This window comes from Blastocystis sp. subtype 4 (genome assembly GCF_000743755.1).
Source record: "Blastocystis sp. subtype 4 strain WR1 chromosome Unknown seqid_0034, whole genome shotgun sequence".
In the NCBI taxonomy this organism is placed as follows: Eukaryota; class Bigyra; order Opalinata; family Blastocystidae; genus Blastocystis; species Blastocystis sp. subtype 4.
In genome coordinates this window covers 1-19,223 of record NW_014569513.1, presented here as the reverse complement: position 1 = coordinate 19,223, position 19,223 = coordinate 1, and the positions used below count along the sequence as shown (strand labels likewise).

General features: G+C 41.4%; 12 protein-coding genes across 12 annotated transcripts; 6 read left to right on the top strand and 6 right to left on the bottom strand.

Annotated features, from left to right (window-relative positions):
- Positions 1–6: 6 nt before the first annotated feature.
- On the bottom strand, positions 7–818 carry JH06_0713 (hypothetical protein; the record flags this gene model as incomplete). The annotated part of the gene is made up of 7 exons (XM_014673609.1): positions 7–63; positions 96–166; positions 197–356; positions 390–492; positions 522–568; positions 601–675; positions 705–818. 7 exons carry the CDS (start codon positions 816–818, stop codon positions 7–9), a joined length of 627 nt encoding a protein of 208 aa, XP_014529095.1.
- Positions 819–1,284: 466 nt separating this feature from the next.
- Positions 1,285–1,768, top strand: JH06_0712 (mob-like protein phocein; the record flags this gene model as incomplete). The annotated part of the gene is made up of 3 exons (XM_014673608.1): positions 1,285–1,349; positions 1,380–1,589; positions 1,621–1,768. The coding sequence occupies 3 exons, from the start codon at positions 1,285–1,287 to the stop codon at positions 1,766–1,768; spliced, it is 423 nt and encodes a 140-aa protein (XP_014529094.1).
- Positions 1,769–1,910: 142 nt separating this feature from the next.
- JH06_0711 (hypothetical protein) lies at positions 1,911–2,856 on the top strand (the record flags this gene model as incomplete). Its single annotated transcript, XM_014673607.1, is given in 4 exon segments — positions 1,911–2,203; positions 2,223–2,583; positions 2,614–2,735; positions 2,766–2,856. 4 exon segments carry the CDS (start codon positions 1,911–1,913, stop codon positions 2,854–2,856), a joined length of 867 nt encoding a protein of 288 aa, XP_014529093.1.
- Positions 2,857–3,093: 237 nt separating this feature from the next.
- Positions 3,094–4,305, top strand: JH06_0710 (hypothetical protein; the record flags this gene model as incomplete). Its single annotated transcript, XM_014673606.1, has 2 exons — positions 3,094–3,336; positions 3,358–4,305. 2 exons carry the CDS (start codon positions 3,094–3,096, stop codon positions 4,303–4,305), a joined length of 1,191 nt encoding a protein of 396 aa, XP_014529092.1.
- A 12-nt stretch (positions 4,306–4,317) lies between these two features.
- On the bottom strand, positions 4,318–6,378 carry JH06_0709 (MYB-like protein; the record flags this gene model as incomplete). The annotated part of the gene is made up of 11 exons (XM_014673605.1): positions 4,318–4,404; positions 4,435–4,513; positions 4,545–4,773; positions 4,807–4,919; positions 4,950–5,029; positions 5,059–5,721; positions 5,752–5,836; positions 5,867–6,018; positions 6,048–6,133; positions 6,163–6,302; positions 6,332–6,378. The coding sequence occupies 11 exons, from the start codon at positions 6,376–6,378 to the stop codon at positions 4,318–4,320; spliced, it is 1,761 nt and encodes a 586-aa protein (XP_014529091.1).
- Positions 6,379–6,504: 126 nt separating this feature from the next.
- JH06_0708 (hypothetical protein) lies at positions 6,505–8,294 on the top strand (the record flags this gene model as incomplete). The annotated part of the gene is given in 8 exon segments (XM_014673604.1): positions 6,505–6,695; positions 6,729–7,169; positions 7,201–7,339; positions 7,370–7,543; positions 7,557–7,724; positions 7,755–7,888; positions 7,919–8,082; positions 8,113–8,294. The coding sequence occupies 8 exon segments, from the start codon at positions 6,505–6,507 to the stop codon at positions 8,292–8,294; spliced, it is 1,593 nt and encodes a 530-aa protein (XP_014529090.1).
- A 3,133-nt stretch (positions 8,295–11,427) lies between these two features.
- On the bottom strand, positions 11,428–13,291 carry JH06_0707 (peptidase domain-containing protein; the record flags this gene model as incomplete). The annotated part of the gene is made up of 3 exons (XM_014673603.1): positions 11,428–12,411; positions 12,443–13,242; positions 13,273–13,291. The coding sequence occupies 3 exons, from the start codon at positions 13,289–13,291 to the stop codon at positions 11,428–11,430; spliced, it is 1,803 nt and encodes a 600-aa protein (XP_014529089.1).
- A 366-nt stretch (positions 13,292–13,657) lies between these two features.
- Positions 13,658–15,622, top strand: JH06_0706 (long-chain-fatty-acid- ligase; the record flags this gene model as incomplete). Its single annotated transcript, XM_014673602.1, has 2 exons — positions 13,658–15,459; positions 15,490–15,622. The coding sequence occupies 2 exons, from the start codon at positions 13,658–13,660 to the stop codon at positions 15,620–15,622; spliced, it is 1,935 nt and encodes a 644-aa protein (XP_014529088.1).
- Positions 15,623–15,692: 70 nt separating this feature from the next.
- Positions 15,693–16,280, bottom strand: JH06_0705 (succinate dehydrogenase; the record flags this gene model as incomplete). Its single annotated transcript, XM_014673601.1, has 4 exons — positions 15,693–15,839; positions 15,870–15,956; positions 15,988–16,088; positions 16,121–16,280. The coding sequence occupies 4 exons, from the start codon at positions 16,278–16,280 to the stop codon at positions 15,693–15,695; spliced, it is 495 nt and encodes a 164-aa protein (XP_014529087.1).
- A 120-nt stretch (positions 16,281–16,400) lies between these two features.
- On the bottom strand, positions 16,401–17,057 carry JH06_0704 (hypothetical protein; the record flags this gene model as incomplete). The annotated part of the gene is made up of 3 exons (XM_014673600.1): positions 16,401–16,568; positions 16,599–16,944; positions 16,975–17,057. 3 exons carry the CDS (start codon positions 17,055–17,057, stop codon positions 16,401–16,403), a joined length of 597 nt encoding a protein of 198 aa, XP_014529086.1.
- Positions 17,058–17,174: 117 nt separating this feature from the next.
- Positions 17,175–18,200, bottom strand: JH06_0703 (hypothetical protein; the record flags this gene model as incomplete). The annotated part of the gene is made up of 5 exons (XM_014673599.1): positions 17,175–17,347; positions 17,388–17,782; positions 17,814–18,010; positions 18,041–18,109; positions 18,141–18,200. 5 exons carry the CDS (start codon positions 18,198–18,200, stop codon positions 17,175–17,177), a joined length of 894 nt encoding a protein of 297 aa, XP_014529085.1.
- Positions 18,201–18,681: 481 nt separating this feature from the next.
- Positions 18,682–18,976, top strand: JH06_0702 (hypothetical protein; the record flags this gene model as incomplete). The annotated part of the gene is made up of 2 exons (XM_014673598.1): positions 18,682–18,831; positions 18,863–18,976. The coding sequence occupies 2 exons, from the start codon at positions 18,682–18,684 to the stop codon at positions 18,974–18,976; spliced, it is 264 nt and encodes an 87-aa protein (XP_014529084.1).
- Positions 18,977–19,223: the final 247 nt, after the last annotated feature.

Sequence of the window (19,223 nt, the reverse complement as noted above, 5' to 3'; positions counted from 1 at the left end):
TTTGTTTCAAACACGATATTGCCTTCGTCGCTCATTTCTCTTCTCTGTTAGTAACTTGATCTGCTACTTCTCATAATCCAAATTCAATAACCTACAGAAAGTCCGTATGGAGTTTTGAAGCGATGGACTGTCGAATCAAAGAACTCCTGCAAATCTCTTCCTTGATCTAGGTGTCATAATATTGATCCATATATACCGATTTCATATTGATTTGCTTGAATTAACATATCCAATTTGTCAAAGTCAAACACATAATGCGACGCAATTGTCTCCTGTGCCTCATATTCTTCCCACAGACTTAGAAATTCATCAGCTAGAGCCTTGGGGAAATCAGCAGTAATTTGCAAAAAGGCATTCTAGAGGTAACCAATCGATATAAAATTACATACACGTTCCCGTTCATGCTTCTCTTCTTCTGTTACATCATCCACAGGAGTAATGTCACCCACAATCGACTCTCCCAAGTCATGAATCAAACCCATCTTCATGCAACTATGATGAATGATGCAAAATATAATTACTGGACCTTGTCAACGAAGGGATCCTCAATAAAGAATGCCATCATAGCCTATTGCATAAACAGTTGACATAAGCATATACAACTCTCCACGAATGATCAGCAATCGATTCTGGGTCTTCCACATTACGATACACCCATCCAGTTCGCTTTGTTTTCTATTATCAATCCAAAATAGAATCATAACTTTGAGATTGTTACAAAGATCTAAAAAATCACCTAAGACTGCAGGATTCATGGAAAAGCTGGAATTACGCCATTGCGGATAGTTGCCTAACTCTAATCCTACGAATGGACTCATCACTTGTGTGCTATCTATTCGTACTCTGACACATAGTTATCTCGTGTGTTGATTCAGTATCTTGTATCAACAAATCGGAGTGAGAAGAAGTCTTATGCACAGCAAATCAGAGGAGCTATTGGGTATATGTTGGTATTGATGTGTAACGATGCAGATATGATGGTTTCCCAGAACTACACCTTCTTGAGGATTCCTCAGAAATTGATTATGTAATCTTGTTATTCACACCTTAGAAGCATAGAATATTTTAAAAGATAGTAAAGATATAGTGGATTCAAAGAAATGTCGTCTTCTTCCTGGTAGTTCATCTCCGAGAAGATGATATCTAGGTACAAAGAAAGAGGCCTTTCCTGTATTTATAGTAGCGAATCCCACACTTTCAGCGATCAAGGATCTCGACAGTCATTGTGATGAGATTCTAACCTCACGAAAAGCTGAACAATATGGACTAACTCACGATTTCAACATGACCAATTTCCTAAACATTCCTGAAGGAATTCCGGAGTATCGGTGGTACTATTGCATCATGAAGTGGTTATGAGAAAAGTCTATCACTTCTAGAGACATCATTCGTGATTGTCAGCATATTTTGTCAGTCCTTGCTCTTAGCAAGTGTCGAGAGACTTGTTGTCACATGAATGCAACGGCAGATATTGAGTATCTCTGTTCATGTCATCCAAAAACGATGAAATGTTGCGCTATTGACTACAATTACCACAATATCAATCTAAATACCCTCCGACTTGTTAATCTTCATTCCTGCTTCGCATCGTGAAAAGTATTGGTGAGAGATGAGAAATAGGAATTCCAATCCTTCTAGCGAAGTTCAGCACGAAATGTCGTTTATTCTGCGTCGACTGTATCGATTGTACTTACACGGCTATTATCAACATTTTGACGTCTATCAGCAGGAAGAAGTATGTTATGATGACAGAATGGACATTAGATGAAGCATCACATGTATGAGAAGTTTTACTACTTTGTAGCTGGAAGCTCTCTTCTCTCTGAGCGTGATATGAGACCGTTTCTCTCTTTGGATGAAATGAGGAATGCAGTATATGGTCATTTGTCATTTGTTTGTTCAACTTGATCATGGACCTGCCTCTTTCGAGGGAAGAGAAGAGGAAAAATAAAAAGAAGGAAAGAAAACGACAGCAACGACGGTTGATTGCAATTAGTCATCAAAAGCTGGTGGACGATTCCGAAATGGATAATGCTAAGGATGGTGAGATGGAAAAGAAAGAAATTGAACAAAGGAAAGATACAATAACAATCAATGAAACAGAATGTTGCGAATGTGATTCAAGGGATATTCGATATCGATGTGATAATTGCAAGAAAGTATATTGCGAAAAGGTAGAGAAAGGATGGCTCTTCAATCTAGTGTTATGAACGAATTCATAGAGAATTACAAAAGTCAAAGAATGAATTTCACATGGATGTTGTTGATCTTCTGGAAGGCATTCGGGATTTCAGTGAATTGATACAACCAATCAGTCGGGCAGATGAGTTGATTGAACGAAGTGGGATGGTTCGGAGTCAGGCAGAACAGTCCACACCCAAGTCCATGAATGTCCAGCAGCCGAAGAAACAACATTCTGGATTGCGTTGCATCAAGTGTTTTGAGTTGTTAGTCCACGATGATGAATTCCTGTTTGGAAGTGGCTTGAAAATGACATGTAGATATGCAGGTGGAAAACTATTGACAAACCCACAAGTTTTAAAAGAACGTCATTGGGATGCTTTGCATCATCGCAGTGGAATCGTGTGAATTAATCGTCAATTTGATGAACAGGTTTATTGCAAAAATATGCACAATGTTGGACGCGTTATCCGAGCTACGTATGCGAATCAAGGAATCACTTTCTACAAGTTACAAATCGAGAAAACAACATGGAAAGAAAACTTTGTAGAAAAGTAATGCTATTGGGAGGAACTCAAGAATAGTCCAGCTTATCGAGATTCGGTGATCATAAAGGAAAAGCCAGTTGGCATGACACGTCCTCTGATGCCTTGTGAACTAGATATGGTCTCTTAGACTGTTTGTTCAAGAATGGTCGTTGCCAAATGTATTCAATTCCCGTGACAAACGTCAGAATGGATTCTTTGTTTCCCCACGACAAGGGGCAATGCGAACTGATATACATTTCGTGGTCCAATGCAGTTCAAAAGCCTTCTCATATTTGTGACTATATTAATCAGTGTGATTACAACTGCATGTTTTCTTACCTCCGAACAGTCAATCAAGCAGGAGTCAGGTCCTTCCTTTTTAGCAATGATTCGAGACAGATCTATTTGCAGTGTGAATCAAATGTTAGATGCAGTTACAGGCAGTTTATTTGTTATGGATAAGAAGCGTACGTATACCGGTCCAAAGTTGCCAAAAAGTGAGTTGAAAGCTGTAACACCTTCTAAGGTGGAAGGAATGATGTGTGATAATTGGGTGGTTGTGACTTCTGTTAATGCTCCTACTGTTGTGGTAAAGCAGCTTGCTGATTCGAAAGAAAATCTTTGTTTGGTTGTTGTAGCAGATAAGAAGTCACCTACTGAGTATCATGTGAATCGAAAGCATGTCGTTTACTTGACAGTAGAAGACCAGATGAAGCTTCATTACCACATTATGGACATGGTTCCTTGGAATCATTTTGCCCGTAAGAACATTGGTTTCCTTTATGCCATGGAACATGGTGCCAAGCAGATATTCGATTTAGATGACGACAACGAGCTGATTTCAACAAAGGATATTCTTCAGCAAGTATACAAGAAGGAAAAGAAGACCTTCAAGTTCATTAACACAACTCAGTATGTAACAAATCCATACATGATTTATCTCAACCAGAAAGGTGAGTATATTTGGCCTCGTGGTTATCCTCTTGATGCAATCAAGATGCCTCACAATTACACCTTCATTGATGAACCTGTTGATAGTCCTGATTCCAAAGTGAATAAAATTGGTGTAATCCAGTACCTTCAGAATGTGAATCCTGATCTCGATGCCATCTTCCGAATCACATCCACAATTCCTCCTACATTTGATGAGTCAATAAACTATTGTGTGATTCTGAACAAAAAGTCGTTCTCTCCTTGGAATGCCCAATCGACTCTATTTGAATATAACTCTTTCTGGGGTATGTTGTTACCAATGACAGTACATGGGCGTGTATCTGATATCTGGAGATCGTACTTCACACAAAAGGTGATGTGGGAACGCGAGAAGCTAATGGCATTCTGTCCGGCAATTGTGAATCATATCCGAAATCAACATCGTCTTATCAAGGATTTCGATGCAGAGATGCCATTATACACGCAAGCAGAAGCCTTATTGAAGTTCTTGAATGAATGGAAACCAGAGCGTACAGACATTCCTGGAATGATGGAAGACATGTATATTGAGATGTATGAACGTGGTATCGTTGAATTGAAGGATGTGGAATTTGTACAAGAGTGGATTAGAGATTTGATCCAAGTTGGTTATAAATTTGAGTGATTTTGTTTTTGTTCAACAAACAGAATAAGCATTCCCTTTCTGCTTACTCAAACTCTTGTAGCGACTCTTAACATCATTTGGAGTTCGGTTCTGTAAGGTCTATACATCACAATCAATCACCATCTCCACCTTAGCGATAGCAGCCCACTTGTTGCCCCATTGCCTCTGTAATTGCAAAATTGTCTCATCTTCTTCCTTACTCCAATTCCTATCCATTATCTCTCACTCCATAAATCGACCCTTTTCTGACATTCGGACCGATATAATTCATATAACGCTCTCGACATTTGCTATTGATCCTACCAGGAATATACTTTGCAACTGTATCCCAATCATTATCACCAAATTGTCGAACACAGTCTAGCAAAATCTGGTCTTCTTCCTTACTCCAATTTCCCTTCCGAATTCCGGCCTTCAATACCTTCTGATAACGTTGCATGCATTGTGTGTTATCACGGCTTGGAACATCTAGTGATCATTGATTATCAAGGATTCCTGTACATTTGCTTACTTCCACCCAATTACTCTCTCCCACAATAGCTACAGCTTTACGAAGTGCCTCGTCTTCTTCTGGAGTCCATTTACGGCTTGGTTTGGGTGTTTTCATTAGAGGACTGAAATCATGAGAATGTCTGAATGCTTACATGACACTTTGAACGATGCGTCCATGTACTTCACCTGTCAATATCTCCTTCTTCTTCCTATCAATGCCTCGATTGCGTCTCTAGAATCATACACCACGACCACCACTACAGAATCTGATGAGTTTGGAGAATCAGGCACAGACGCAAAGCTTGACGACGCCACACTGACACCAATGGAGGAAGAAAGTGCATACGAAGAAGGAGAGAATGATGGTCGATCGTGGACAGAAATGTGTTCAGATGGAGGCGAGTGAGGTAGGGGTACAGCGTACATGGGGGGTGAATTCGCAGACGAAGGTGAATGAGGTACAGGGTACATAGCAAGTGAATTCAAAGATGGAGGTGAATTCATTAGGGGTACAGCGAGCATGGGGGGTGAATTCATGGAAGGTGGTGAGGATGGAGCCAAATACGAACGTTGAGGCTTTAACGAAGGAGGCTGCGGAGGGATAGGATAAGAAAGCCTTTGTGTTTGCTCCTTCTGTGGACCAGACACAAAACTGATAGGCTGTTGCGGTAGTGAAGTTTCCACGGGAATATCTGGAATCTGGATTTCTAGAGAAGGAATTGCGCTTAATGAAGGAAGAGTTGTTCGCACCTGAGGTAAGTAAACAGATGGAACTGGAGAGAAGGAGTAAGAAGGCTGGGATGGGAGGAGAAGGGAGTTCTGATTACTTCCCGTCTCCATTCCAAGATTCAACGAGTCTTGGTAACAGAAGTTGGGTATGCGCAATGAAGCTTCGGAAGTGAGATTGTAACGCTGAGAGGACGTCTAAATGTGATAAGAGAAAATGGAACGAACGGAACTGCGTATATCCAATTCCTTCCCAGACCAAATATCTTCGCTTGGAAGAGTCGAATTCTCCCGTTTAGGAAAAGGACGTGATCTAAGGATCAAAACAGATGGAATGAAATACAATATTAGTGAATTTGTCAATTCGACTCCTTGACTTGCTGTTCCATCCAAGCCCGTAGATTCCATCAACGAGAAGCCCAGTAAAGGATCTGGCTGAATTGCAATTGGATCGTCACCAAAACTACTAAAGGCGATAGCAGGATTCTCATTCACCTAGAATCACAAACCTCCAAGAAACGAACATTTCCAAGATCCACTAGATTATCACTTGCTTCTTGTCCACTGTGTGTATCTCCCAAAATCCTATCTAGAGGAATGCCACCCAAAGCTACAGAAAACACACATATAGGAACCTACATCGATTGTATTCATTCAAACTATTCTGTAAGTGCTCCGCTCCAGCGCCAGACCAAGACGACTGAAGAAGATTACTTAAACTTGTTTGAAGACGATCGTCATCTTTGTTATGAAGATCTTCTGGGGTTGCTTCTTCTGTACTAAAAACTACTATATTTTCATTGACTACATGCTACTTGTATTCACTATCTTACTCCTAGGTTCATTCAAGTCCATCACTAGCTAGAGACAGGATTATAGTACGAAAACTGGATGATAAATGAGAATCGAGTGCCAATCAATTTTTCCGTAATAACCAAAATCGGCTTAAATCCAACACTTTAGCCAATTCAAATCCGATTAATGGAAGAGGAATCAATCAGAACAGAAAACAAGATTCCTATCAAGAAGGATTTGTTGTTGAACGGAGCGAAACGAGCTATCAATTGTCTTGCTTGGGATAAGTCAGGAGCTCGACTGATTTCGGGAAGTAGTGACCATCTAGTGCGACTGTATGATTTTGGAGGAATGACAGTAGAGCATGAGCCTTTTCAGTGAGTTGAATGATTTGGGACATTAGATTATAGTCAGTTCAGTGTAGCTCAAGGTCAGTCTGTGTATTGTGTCAACTACAGCACATGTTCAGATCAAATCATCGTTTCTACAGCAGATGCAAAGCCCGTTGTTTTTGACAAGAATGGAAATCAAGTGCGCAAGTTTATCAAAGGAAATCCCTATGTTTTGGACAACAGCAAGACACCAGGTCACACAAATACGGTCTATGCTGCTTGCTGGCATCCATCCAGGAATGATATTTGTATGACTGCCTCCTTGGATGGAACCTGTCGTATCTGGGATATGAATGGCCAAACATCCTTCGATGAACTGGAATCCAGAGATGTGATGCGTGCAAAGAGCAAGCGCGGTCTTCGGATCGGTATAACAAGTGCTTGTTACAATATTCAGGGAAATGGAGTTGCTTTGGGGTGTGTTGATGGAGGAATTCTGATATTTGATGAAAGAAGCCGGTAGAAGAGAAAGGAGAGAAATGATGCTTAGTTGGGCTCGAGCGACAACTACAAACTATACAACCCATACAGATGCAGTGATTGATATCCGGTATCATCCTTCGGGTCAATTGATTACTACACGAGGACGAGATAATGTGGTCTGTTTATGGGATTCCCGAAATATGAAAGTATTCTAATATTCGTAGACTCATTCATAGAAACCATTAAAGTCGATTCCAAATATCAACGTATTCGGATTCGGCTGCAATGTCACATTCAGTCCGGATTCGAAGTTGATGGCTTTTGCGATTCCTTCGGACGATGAATCACAAACACTCTCGAAATTGAATGTATACGATATCTTTGCTCCTACAACCAAACCCATGCATGATGTTCGTTTTGAAGTTGACTTCTAGATTCAGTTATTCGTTTGAAAAACCTCTTATTCCATACACAGTGTTATGGCATGATAAGTTGAATCAGATGGTGGTGGGAATGAATGATGGTTCAGTTCATGTATTCTATGATCCTACCATGAGTGTTCGAGGTGCTGTGATGGTAGAAGGACGCACTGTAGGAAAATCAGAGTTAGATCAGGAATAGAAAACTCGAAGGAGAGAAATGCAATTTGGGAGAAAGGATGCTCTAGCATATGCTCCTGAGTCAAATGATGATGACATTCGCGATAACCGCGATGATCCAAAGAAACGAGATAATCGACCAGGAATTAAGAATCCGTATATACCTTCTATTTTCCTCATTTTCAGATTCTTACCAATTTATGCTCAAGTTATTCATAATGCTGGTTCAAGCATGTGGGAACGAAGTGATCCAATCATTCCTGAGACTGGTCTACCAATGATCAGTGGAGGTCAAGGACTGGGATTCGAAGAAGCTGAAGTAATGTCAGCAGTGGATCGAAAGGAATTGAGTAGGAGTTGGATGAGGAGATGATGCTCAGATATGGACCCTCGAGAAGCTCTGTTGAGACAAGATAAGAAGCCTGCGAATAAAGAAATTGAGTACTTTACAAAGGTGTTTCAAAAGAACCAACCAGAGCGAATTTATGCAAAACGAACATTGGAGGCAGATTTGGATGAAGAAGAGGAAAGGAGGAGAAAACAGTCGAAAGTCAATCATTGAATTGTTTGTTTGGAATAGTTGTGGATTGGGCTGGGTGAGAATGTATATACAAAGCTATTCTGCAGATTCGGAACTGCGTTCCGATGGAGGAATGACAATACAGCGTTAGAGTCGGAATTATCATATTACTCGTAGAAACACACCCACAGTCATTCTTTCAACAGCAAAATCCACTGAATTCAACTGTGATCCTCCCTTCAGGAGAACCTTCCACCCAGATGTTGCAACAGACAACCTCCGTTGTTATAAACCAAGCAACAAATCCAGAGTTCCTTTCACCTGGCATGTTGAACGACACCTCCAATATAGGTTCGATCATCAATGATCAGTCGTTGCAGAGAACAAGTATTGCGTATTCAGATGCCAAACGTATTCGTATGACAGATGTGAGTACTAATGTTGTTGTTTATTGTTTAGATTCCTTCAACACCTCTTAAGCGAATGGGAAAGAAGGATTTGATTCAAATGGGAATCAATCGGTTCTTCACGTCAACATCTCTTTATAAACGCAATGTATTTGTACTGTAGTTATGTAACCGATAGTCAGGAAGTCTGCCCACCCTCGAAGAAATTGAAAACGACCCAAAACAATACTATCCATTTCTGGTGGAGATTCTTCAGTGTTTCGGTAGTAACTACTTTGATAAACAGGGAACAGAGCGAGGTCGTGGAGGAGAGATTTCGATCAGTCAGAAGGTGAATGGAATTCTGGATCGCATTGCCATGGTACTCGTTCCTTCAAGTTTACAACTGTAGGTGGAAAAGCAGTGGCAAACCGATGAAAAGAACCCTGATTTCCCATATATTAGAAAAGCGTGGAGAAAGTGCATTTCGGCATTATGGGAACGCATATGGAAGAAGATGAACTCGAAGAAACCGGCAATTTCCTCTTATTTGGCAGAAGATGAAGTATCCCAATCTCTATACGATGTGTCGACACATGATGTGATCGTCGAGAACTCTGAGTATCCATCAGCAACTACAATGGGAGATGTATTTATGTGCTCCAACAAACACACAGACACACTAAATGCTGTTGATGTCACCATCAACACATATCCTGATATTGACATTCTTGGAGTTACATCGAAACGGAAAATAAAACGGTCAGTGGATATTCCGCCATTTCCTGACGATTTACGTCATTTCCGGTATCTCCCAGTAAGTTTCATGTTTTTTGTTCTAATGAACAAGGTAATCCGAATTGCCCTCAAGATGCATGGTTTGGGTCAATATGTGAGACAAACAAACACATTGAAACTCCTGAAGATTCTTGGTGAATATGAGTTAAGCAAGACATCGTTCTCAGACGTACGAGTCATGTATCCTTATGAATGCTAGGTACGGGATGGAGGACTCATGTCATTGGCTGATTTGATGTTACTCGTGCCCTCGAGATGTGGTATTACAGAAGAGCCAAATCCTTCGATTCCATTCATTCTAGTGAATATAGGACAGAGTTCCGGACTTCCTGAAGATTTCGACAATGCCAAGAATTCGACGAATTTACTTCCTGATAATCCATCATCTGCTTCAGACAAATATCTATCGTTGTCAGAGTCAGTTGCGCCTCATGGGATTGACATTATCTCTCTGCAGCGATCTGGTTCTTGTAACACACAAATGATTTGTAATCAAACCATTCAGCGTGCTCACTGTATTGTGATCCACAATCGTGAGAGATGATTTCAACGGTCATCCGTAGAAACAGCATCAGGCCTTGACGAATTCAATTTTGAGTATAGTTTGAAATCAATGGTCGAAACAGAGTTGATGCAGTTGATGCCATCATCAACTTCCCAAGGTGTATTTTTCATGTCATCAGGACCGTATGTTGGTGAACTACGTAGTAGGAATCAGTTTTGGCTCTTTTTTGGTAGATGCCCAAATTTCTCATGATATTGGCAACTTAACTCGTTTGGTGCCTATTGCATGTTCACAACAACATATCAGTTCCGATCTTATCGATCATCTGGCTGTAGCAAGTCTGGCTCAACAGCCTCACAATGAAGACACTGTTCCTGCTATCGAAGAAGATTCATTTCTAACACCACTCCCGCGGGAATCAAATGATATCTCTCAATTGTGTAGTGAACGAGGAAAACAGATTCGAACATACTTAAGTCAACTGTATACGAATCCAGTGAATTGTAATCGTGTATTTGAACAACTGTTTGTCTCGGGGAATGTTCATGATGTATTTGTGCAACTGTGAACTAACTTACAGAGTGCTGCATGTCGAATCACAGCGACAAATGGAAGAATTCGAACGATTTCTGGAATATGCAATGTAGGAAGGAATTCTGTCTGTAATGGAAAGGTGTTTGTGATGGGCGATAGTGTTCCTGCAATTCATGTGTTATGTGCAACAGACTATTCCATGTCACGCAACTCAATTTCCGAGGTATTTCTGTCAATTGCAAATTAAGTTCAGATTTTCACTCAAGTCGTTCAAAACACTTTTCTCACTGTCTTCATTGATAAACACAATACTGTTGGGGCTCATGATGTATTCAGACTCCTCTGTACGAATGCTGACGATGAACCTCCAATCTTTCCTAATCCCACGTATTCTCAGGATTTCCCACGGTTATCCGATGCTGTGTATCGGATTTGTCGTCAGTTAGCTCTAAGTACAGCTCGTCGCATTCTCAACTTCAAACGTACAGTGGTGGTTTCAGTGAGTGGCGGAAATAGTTCCCGTTTCTGTCAGAATGTGAGTATTGGGATCTGTAATAGTCTCCTGTTCCGTCAGCAGTACTGTGTACATGTGTCGTGTTAGCTGTAGACTGGGTCAAAAGAATCCTCTCTTTCCGTGGGGTTTCATTCGGAGTATATTGATTGAACATGAAGTGAAGTTAGAGTGTGTGAGTGTGAGTGTGAATGGAGTGTTGGCAATAACGAATGGAAGTGTGGTGGGAGAGGAGAAGGTCCTGAGAAATGAATGTGAGAAGCGGGAAGTGCGGTAGTGATTCTATGTTGACTTGATGTTTAGGTTTGAGATTAGTGTGGGGAATGGGAAAGGACATAATGAGTGTGTAACAACAGAGTTGAATGAACGGATCATGAAACATTTCTACTCATTCTGTAATATAGAATCAACTGTTTACTATTCACACTTCCAACAAACATATCAATCCATTCGTTTACCCAATACACTCTCTAGATCCACATTTGTGATTGTTTCCTTCTCTAAAAGCATATTTGCGATTTGACTCATCTTTTCCTTATTCTTCTCGATTACTCTCATTGCATTCTCAAATGCTTCTTCAATCAATCGTTTCTTCTCATCTTCAATAACATGTAACAATGATTCACTTGTTGGCATGTTCTCATCGTTCCCAGCTGTATAACACACAGGTCCCACTTTATCACTAAAGCCATACTCCGTAACCATCTCATTCGCCACAGCTGAAGCCTTTTTCAAATCATCACGACTTCCAGTGGTCACATCTCCCAGACAGATCCGTTCAGCGGCTCGGCCTCCCATCAATACTTGCAACATTGCTTTAAGCTCTGCCTCTGAATACATTGCAAGCTCCTTCGGCAAATGTTGTGTGAAACCCAATGCACCATTCGTACGAGGAATGATAGTAACTTTCAAACATGGTTCACTGTGGGGTGTCAACCATCCTACTAATGCATGACCAGCTTCATGATAAGCAACACGCTCTATTTCCCGTGGAGTGAGTCCTCGCTTTTCCTTCTTCAATCCACACAATACACGATCACAAGCATTCAATAGATCTTCTTCGTATACTTCCACAGCTCCTCGTCGTACTGCCAAGAGAGCTCCTTCATTTACAATATTGCTTATATCAGCTCCTGTGAGACCAGGTGTGATCTCAGCAATCCGCTTTGCCATCTGTTCACGACCCTCATGCAAACGAATTCGTTTCAAATAGATTTGAGCAATGTCCATTCGACCCTGCAAATCAGGCAAATCAACACTGATTTGACGATCAAATCGACCAGCTCGTAACAAAGCTTTATCCAGCACATCAATTCGATTCGTACTTGCTAGGATGCATATGTTATCAGTAGGCTTAAATCCGTCCATCTCCACCAGCAACTGATTGAGTGTTTGTTCCCGCTCATCACTTGCACCACTGAATCTCTAATCCATGATCCACCCAATCATTCCTCACCCCAGCATTCCTCTTCTTTCCAATTGCATCAATTTCATCCACAAATATGATACAAGGGGCTTGTTTTCGGGCTTCAGCAAATAATTCTCGTACTCTCTTTGCACCAACACCAGCATACAACTCAACAAAGTCAGAACCACTTGCATACAGAAATGGTACACTGGCTTCACCCGCCGCTGCCTTTGCTAATAATGTCTTGCCAGTACCTGGAGGACCTGAAAGCAATGCTCCTTTTGGAACACGGGCACCAATTTCAAGATATTTTTCTTGGTTCTTCATGAAGTCAATGAATTCCATGATCTCCGTCTTTGCTTCGTTGATACCAGCAACATCATCAAATCGAACTCCTGTTTCCTTCACCACTTCCACCTTCTTTGAGGTACTGTTACCTAACATCTTTTGGATTTGGTCCATAAATCCTCCTTGTCCTGGGAAAATGAACTCAATAGGTTTCTGATAGGATGAGGAATCGTCTTCTGCTTTATTCTCGTTTGAACTACCTTCTTCATTCTGTTTCCTCGAAGTGTTTTCTTCCGATTTCTTATAACTGCTCCCAAGCTGAATTACCTCCTCTTCCTTTGATTCTTCTTTCTGTTCTTCTTCTTTGCTAATCTCTTTCCTCTTTTCTTCTTTTGAGTCCTCTTTAATTACAATAGGTTCCTCTGTACGTCTTCTCCGAGATGCAAATAGTCTTTCTCCCATCTTTACAATTTCTTCTCTCTGGTCTGGTGTCATATTCATTGCTTGTTTCATAGCCATCCCTGTCACTTCTGGAGGTACTTTCTTCATCAAGTCTTGGACTTCTCGTGAGTTCCACCTCAAATACCTACGCAACTCATCTAAATCCATCCCATCCTTCTTTCCATCTGTGCTAAACGAACGAGATCCAACAAAGCTCCTAGTAACAAGACACTTCACTGTTCCCCGAATCTATTCTATCAGTCTCCTGTTTTCAGTATCTACAGTATTTTGCGCTAGTCTTAACATTCGGTACAATAAAGAATGAATCTTGAACTCATTCCATTCTCTTCGAAACTCTTGTTTCTCATTAGTTCAACCCAATTTTGTCTAGGGATTCCCTTTACCAATTGTAGCATTGCGAATTGACGTCTGCTAGACGGTTTCATTGTTGAATAGGCGTTTCATTATTTCGTCATCTTCAAATATGCATTCGTCGGCATCTGAATATGATAGGTCTCATTATTCTTTTCTCTTATGAGCCATCTTCCAGATAAATTTCGTGCTGTTAATATTGATGATGTGGTGGAGATTCGACCTGATATTTCGGACGATACAGCCTATCCACAACTTGTAATCCCACGTGAATTTAAGCGGTTATGTGAGGAACGTGGAGATAAGACTGCTTTGGTGGCATGTACTGGAAAGACATATTCTTGGAAGGAATATTATGAAAACTCACACAATTTTGCCCGAGCACTGGTTACACTGGGAATCAAAGCTTTTGATGCTGTTACTATCATTGGCTTCAACTCTCCTGAATACATGTTTGCAGTCATGGGAGCAATTGAAGCTGGTGGTGTAGCTACAGGCATTTATGCCACAAATACTCCTGATGCTTGTTTCTATGTTATGGACCACTGCAAGAGTACTGTGATTGTAGTGGATGGTGCAACGCAACTAGGAAAGATCCTTGAAATTCGTCATAAACTCCCTTGTCTTCGTAAGATCATCGTATATAATGCTTCTAAAATACAGCTTCCAGCATCAGAGGAGGGTTATGCAGATGTATGTACATGGGAGAACTTCATTCAGACTGGATCCAGTTCAACGGACTCTGTGATCTCGCAACGGGTAGAATCTCAGAAGCCAGGACAATGCTTATCACTTATCTATACTTCCGGAACAACAGGAAATCCTAAGGCTGTAATGATTTCGCATGATAATGTTGGATTTGTATGTCAAGTGATTCGTGAAGATTTCAATTTGGGAGAAGGTGATCGCATTGTGAGTTTCCTTCCTCTCAGCCATATTGCTGCTCAGATGATTGATATCTTTGCTTCCTCGTTGTTGGGAATGACAGTTTATTATGCTCGTCCCGATGCACTGAAAGGAAGTCTGGTGAATACATTACGAGAAGCGAGACCAACAGTTTTCGTAACGGTCCCACGGGTATTTGAAAAAATGGCGGAGTCGGTGAGTGCGAAACTGTCTTCAGCTACTGGTATCAAACGATGGATTGCTTCGTTCTGTCGTCGTCGAGGCATCATTCACATGAATAATATTCAAGTTGGTTCGCGAAAACAAAGCTTATGGTTCTATGGACTAGCCAGAAAACTGCTATTGGATAAGGTGAAGGCTACATTGGGTTTGGACGCTGCTAAGATCCTTTTTAGTGCTGCTGCTCCTATTGATCTATCCACACTCCAATTCTTTGCTTCGTTTGATATTCCTGTTTTTGAAATCTTTGGAATGTCTGAGAGTACGGGTCCTGTAACCTTCCACACGGTTGGTCAGTGGCGTATTGGAACTACAGGACGAGCCATGCGTGGATCAATCGTGAAGGCAGTTCCTGGCACGCAAGAAATCATCGTTACAGGTCGGCATGTGTTTATGGGATATCTGAATATGCCTGAAGACACAAGACGAGCTATTGATGATGATGGTTACTTACATTCTGGAGACTGTGGTTCTGTGGATTCGGATGGATTCTGGAAGGTGACAGGTCGTCTGAAGGAGCTAATTGTTACTGCAGGAGGAGAGAACATCCCTCCTGTGTTAATTGAAGCAGAGCTAAAGAACTTGGCTCCAAGCCTATCAAATGTGGTATTGATTGGCGACAAGCGAAAGTACCTTACCGTGTTGCTGACGCTTCAATGTTCTCTTCCAGGTGATGGAAATGAAGAAGGAGTCTTGCTGGGGGCTTCGTTGGATCTAGCCAAGCAACTGAATTCCTCTGCTCGGACAGTCACAGAAGCCTCCAAAGATCCTCTGTTTCTCCAATATTTCACAGATGTGATCCAGCAATACAATGCTCATGCTTTCAGCAATGCTCAGAAGTAGGTTTCGATAGGTGAAATGACATATAGAATTCAAAAGTTCTCCATCTTGAAACGGGATTTCTCTTTGGCAACAGGAGAATTGACTCCAACTTTGAAGATGAAGCGTGGTTTTATTAGTTCTGCGTTTAAAGAGGAAATTGATAGCATGTATTCAAGTTAGTATTCTGTAGTTTGAAGGATGTTGGATACAAACACATCAATAAAACAATGAATTGTATTTCGATCCGCAATTATTCTCTCTTGTCCTCGATCTTAGGTCTCCACAGTTGCTTGATGGTAGCAGTCAAACCATCAGAAGTGGCATTCAGGTACAGAAGACCAAACATGGCAATCAGAGAGACGATGAGATCCGTAATCTTCAGAGCCTTTCCCAGGTGCTATCTATCAACATTCGTCCACAACCGTACAGGTCCACAGTAATCACTCCAGACGTGACTCATACCGATACAACCATGCAGAGGGTAAAGAACACACATGATGTAGTCAATAGGGACCTACATGTCAAAGTCGCTCCGAAGCACTCACACAAACGGCAGAGGGAGCAAGAATGAAAGAAATAGGGAAGAGAACAGCAGCAGTCAACTGGGAGTAGTGGAAAATCTTCTCGTGAAGATTGGTGGAATCACCTAGGACTAAGGGCATGTAAAGATACTAAAACAGTTCCAAAGACCAACCCAAAGGTTTGCAGGCTTAGCAGGAGAGGCGTAGTTGTAAGGAGTGTGAAATCTGGCAAAGACAGGGATCTGAGCTGCTGCATAGCAACTCACACTCTTGACAGACATCTGTCCAACACGGAGAGCTCTCATAGTCATCGACATGGTTTCTGCAGAGATTTGGAACAATTAGTGAAGGAGAAACATTAACCGAGAGAAGAGCGGGAATTCACAGAAAGTAGCAGAGATAATGAAATTGATTCACAAACAATTCAAACGATACTATTACATTTGAGAATGGTTTTCCTGACGTGACTGGTCCGCAAGCCCTTTGATAGCTCCACCAACAGAAGAAGCAACTTGTTTTACTCCGCTGATAACAGCTTTGGAGACACCATTTCGCTCATCCCATTCTTTCACTTGTTGTCCAAACTCTGCTGCTTTCTTTCGAATCTAGGAGTTAACATCGGTTGTTATCCTAACTTCATATTCACGATCTAACTCCTTGGCCTTTTCTGTGCATGTATGTGCGGCTTGTTTACATTTCTCACTCACTCCGTACTCTTGATCGAATTGTTTCACTTTGGCTCCCACTCCTAGTGCAGCATAACGGACATCATCCATCGACAGTCCGGGTTTATCGGTACTAGTGGGCTTATTCGGTAGACGAGGTGGTACAGTCGATTGCTGTTGATCCTCTCTTCTACCAGTTACATTCCGGATTGCTTCTGCTTCCTCGAATACCAGATTCAAATACTGAGAGTAGTAGTCAGCATACTGTGGATTCTGTTTTTGGAGTGTTATAAGATATTGAATGATTTGTTTATATCTAGGACTTAAACGAATGTAACAATTCGACAATGCAATGGCTTCTTCTCGTTGACCGTTGATGTCTAACATTCGAGCACGGTGAAGGTATATATCCATATAAGTAAGTTGCATTTGAATAATTATGATTACTAGTAGAATGGAAACTTGGTAGCCGAAATGTACAGTGGTTAGCCGTTTATGAAAGATCAAGAAAGATTCGTTTGTACACGAACAAAGCAGAATGATTCGTTATTGATTCATCTTTGACATAATCTTACTATACAGATTCATAAAATCAGGATCTGACATGTACTTGTTAATATTTCCAGGGTTCTTCATGATATCTTGGAAGATTCCCACCATCTTTGGGTTCTGCATTGCAGCAGCAACTTCAGGATCCTTTAATGCTTCCATCAAATTAGCTACAAATAAGAGAATGAAAGAAGGATGTACCAGGCATACCAGGCATTCCACCAGGCATTCCTCCCATACCACCAGGCATTCCTCCAGGCATTCCTCCAGGCATACCAGGCATTCCACCAGGCATTCCACCCATACCACCAGGCATACCTCCAGGCATTCCTCCAGGCATCTCATTAGGCATATTGGCGGCCTCTTCTTCTTCTCGCTTTCTTTCTTCTCTCTCACGCATCACACGTTCCCGATATGCCTGCGCTCTTCGCTCCTTCTCCTTCTCTTCAGCCTCTCTCTTCGCCTGATCTGCACGACGCTGTTGATCTTCAATTTCATGAGCCTTCACGTCTACCTCTTTACGCAGCGTATCCGTAGTTTCATCATAGTCAATAACACAAGCACGACGCAGATCCACAGCAGCTTCCATCCATTTCTTCATCATTCTACTCTTCATTTACTCCCTTCTGTAGTTACGCGTATGCCTTGCCACGAATCTTCAAAGCCTTTGCACTATCGGCATTTCGACTCAATACAGCATCACAATCATGGATACAGGCATTTGGACGAGGAGGATTCACCTTTAGAAGATACTCAGCTCGACGACACAGAGTGAGATTCGAGAATTGATTCCGAAGAGACTCTGTCAAAAGTTCAATCGCCTCTTCATAATTCTATTTATCAACTATGCCGCCCAATTCTACTCCACTCTCAGCAGCAGTAGCAGCTTGACTCTTTGCTAACTGAGCAGCTTCCATCAACGCATCCGAATACTATCGAATGACTCATATCCTCTTCATCTACTTCTTTTTCCTCTGGAATCTCCGGATATGGCTCCCCGTCAAATGAAGTCTCTTCTTCCATGGTATCTTAGGTTCAACAAAAATGGTGCTATATACTCTCAGGTTCTGGAGGAAGAGGAATACCCATGGATACCAAGAGTTCCTTGAAAGGTGCCAACTCCGCAACATGGATGTAAGTCATATCCTTTTTCAGAATCTAGAGTTTGATCATACAGTACTGATCTACATTAACGATCTCCGTGAATCCAAATAGATTCTCTCGAATCTTCTTCAATATTTGTTCGTCAAACATAACTGCAATATGATAGTAAGAAAAGAATAGTGAATGCTGTTCTATAGAAGTCGTATTCTTTCCATGGAAAATACCTTGGAAATGCGTTGTTCCATTAGTCCTGGATAATTATGCACGAATATTCTGTTTGCCAATAATATCTGTGATCTATATTTCATGCTCCAATCACTAGATTGACTGCTTTTCCTTTCATCGTTTGGTTGTACCTCAATAATATTGTAACCATTCTTATTACTAATTCATTTTGTAGATGGGCAAGGGTTCAAATCTCCAGAAGAAGCAGGCTGCTCGTGCTAGACACGAGAAGGATGCAGCTAAGCCTCAGGGAGGAGGTGGTCAGGCTGGAAAAGCTTCTCGTACCGGTGCTTTGGCTCCAAAGGTGGTGTGCATGATTTGTCGTGTATGATTTTGAAGGTGGGATTATGGAATAGACTGAATTCCTTGCATCCCAAAGTGATTCGCAGTTGAAGGGACATCAAGAAAACAAGCATCCTACTCGTACTTTTGCAGAGTGTTTCCCTGAGCGTGCTAAGCTTGCCCAATAAGTTTGAGTGTATTGCTAAGTGGAATGTGTTAATTGTTTGTTTATTTGTCAGTTTTGGATTGATAGGTGGCCTGTCTTCATGTCAAAGATGTCTGGTGACCTCTTTTGTCTTCTATTTGTGTGTTGTTTCCCTATAGGAAATTGTTTCTTTTCTTTCAATGAGCAAGCGTGACCGAGTGGTCCAAGGTGCTACGTTCAGGTCGTAGTGTGTTCGCACGCGTGGGTTCGAGTCCCACCGCTTGCATTTT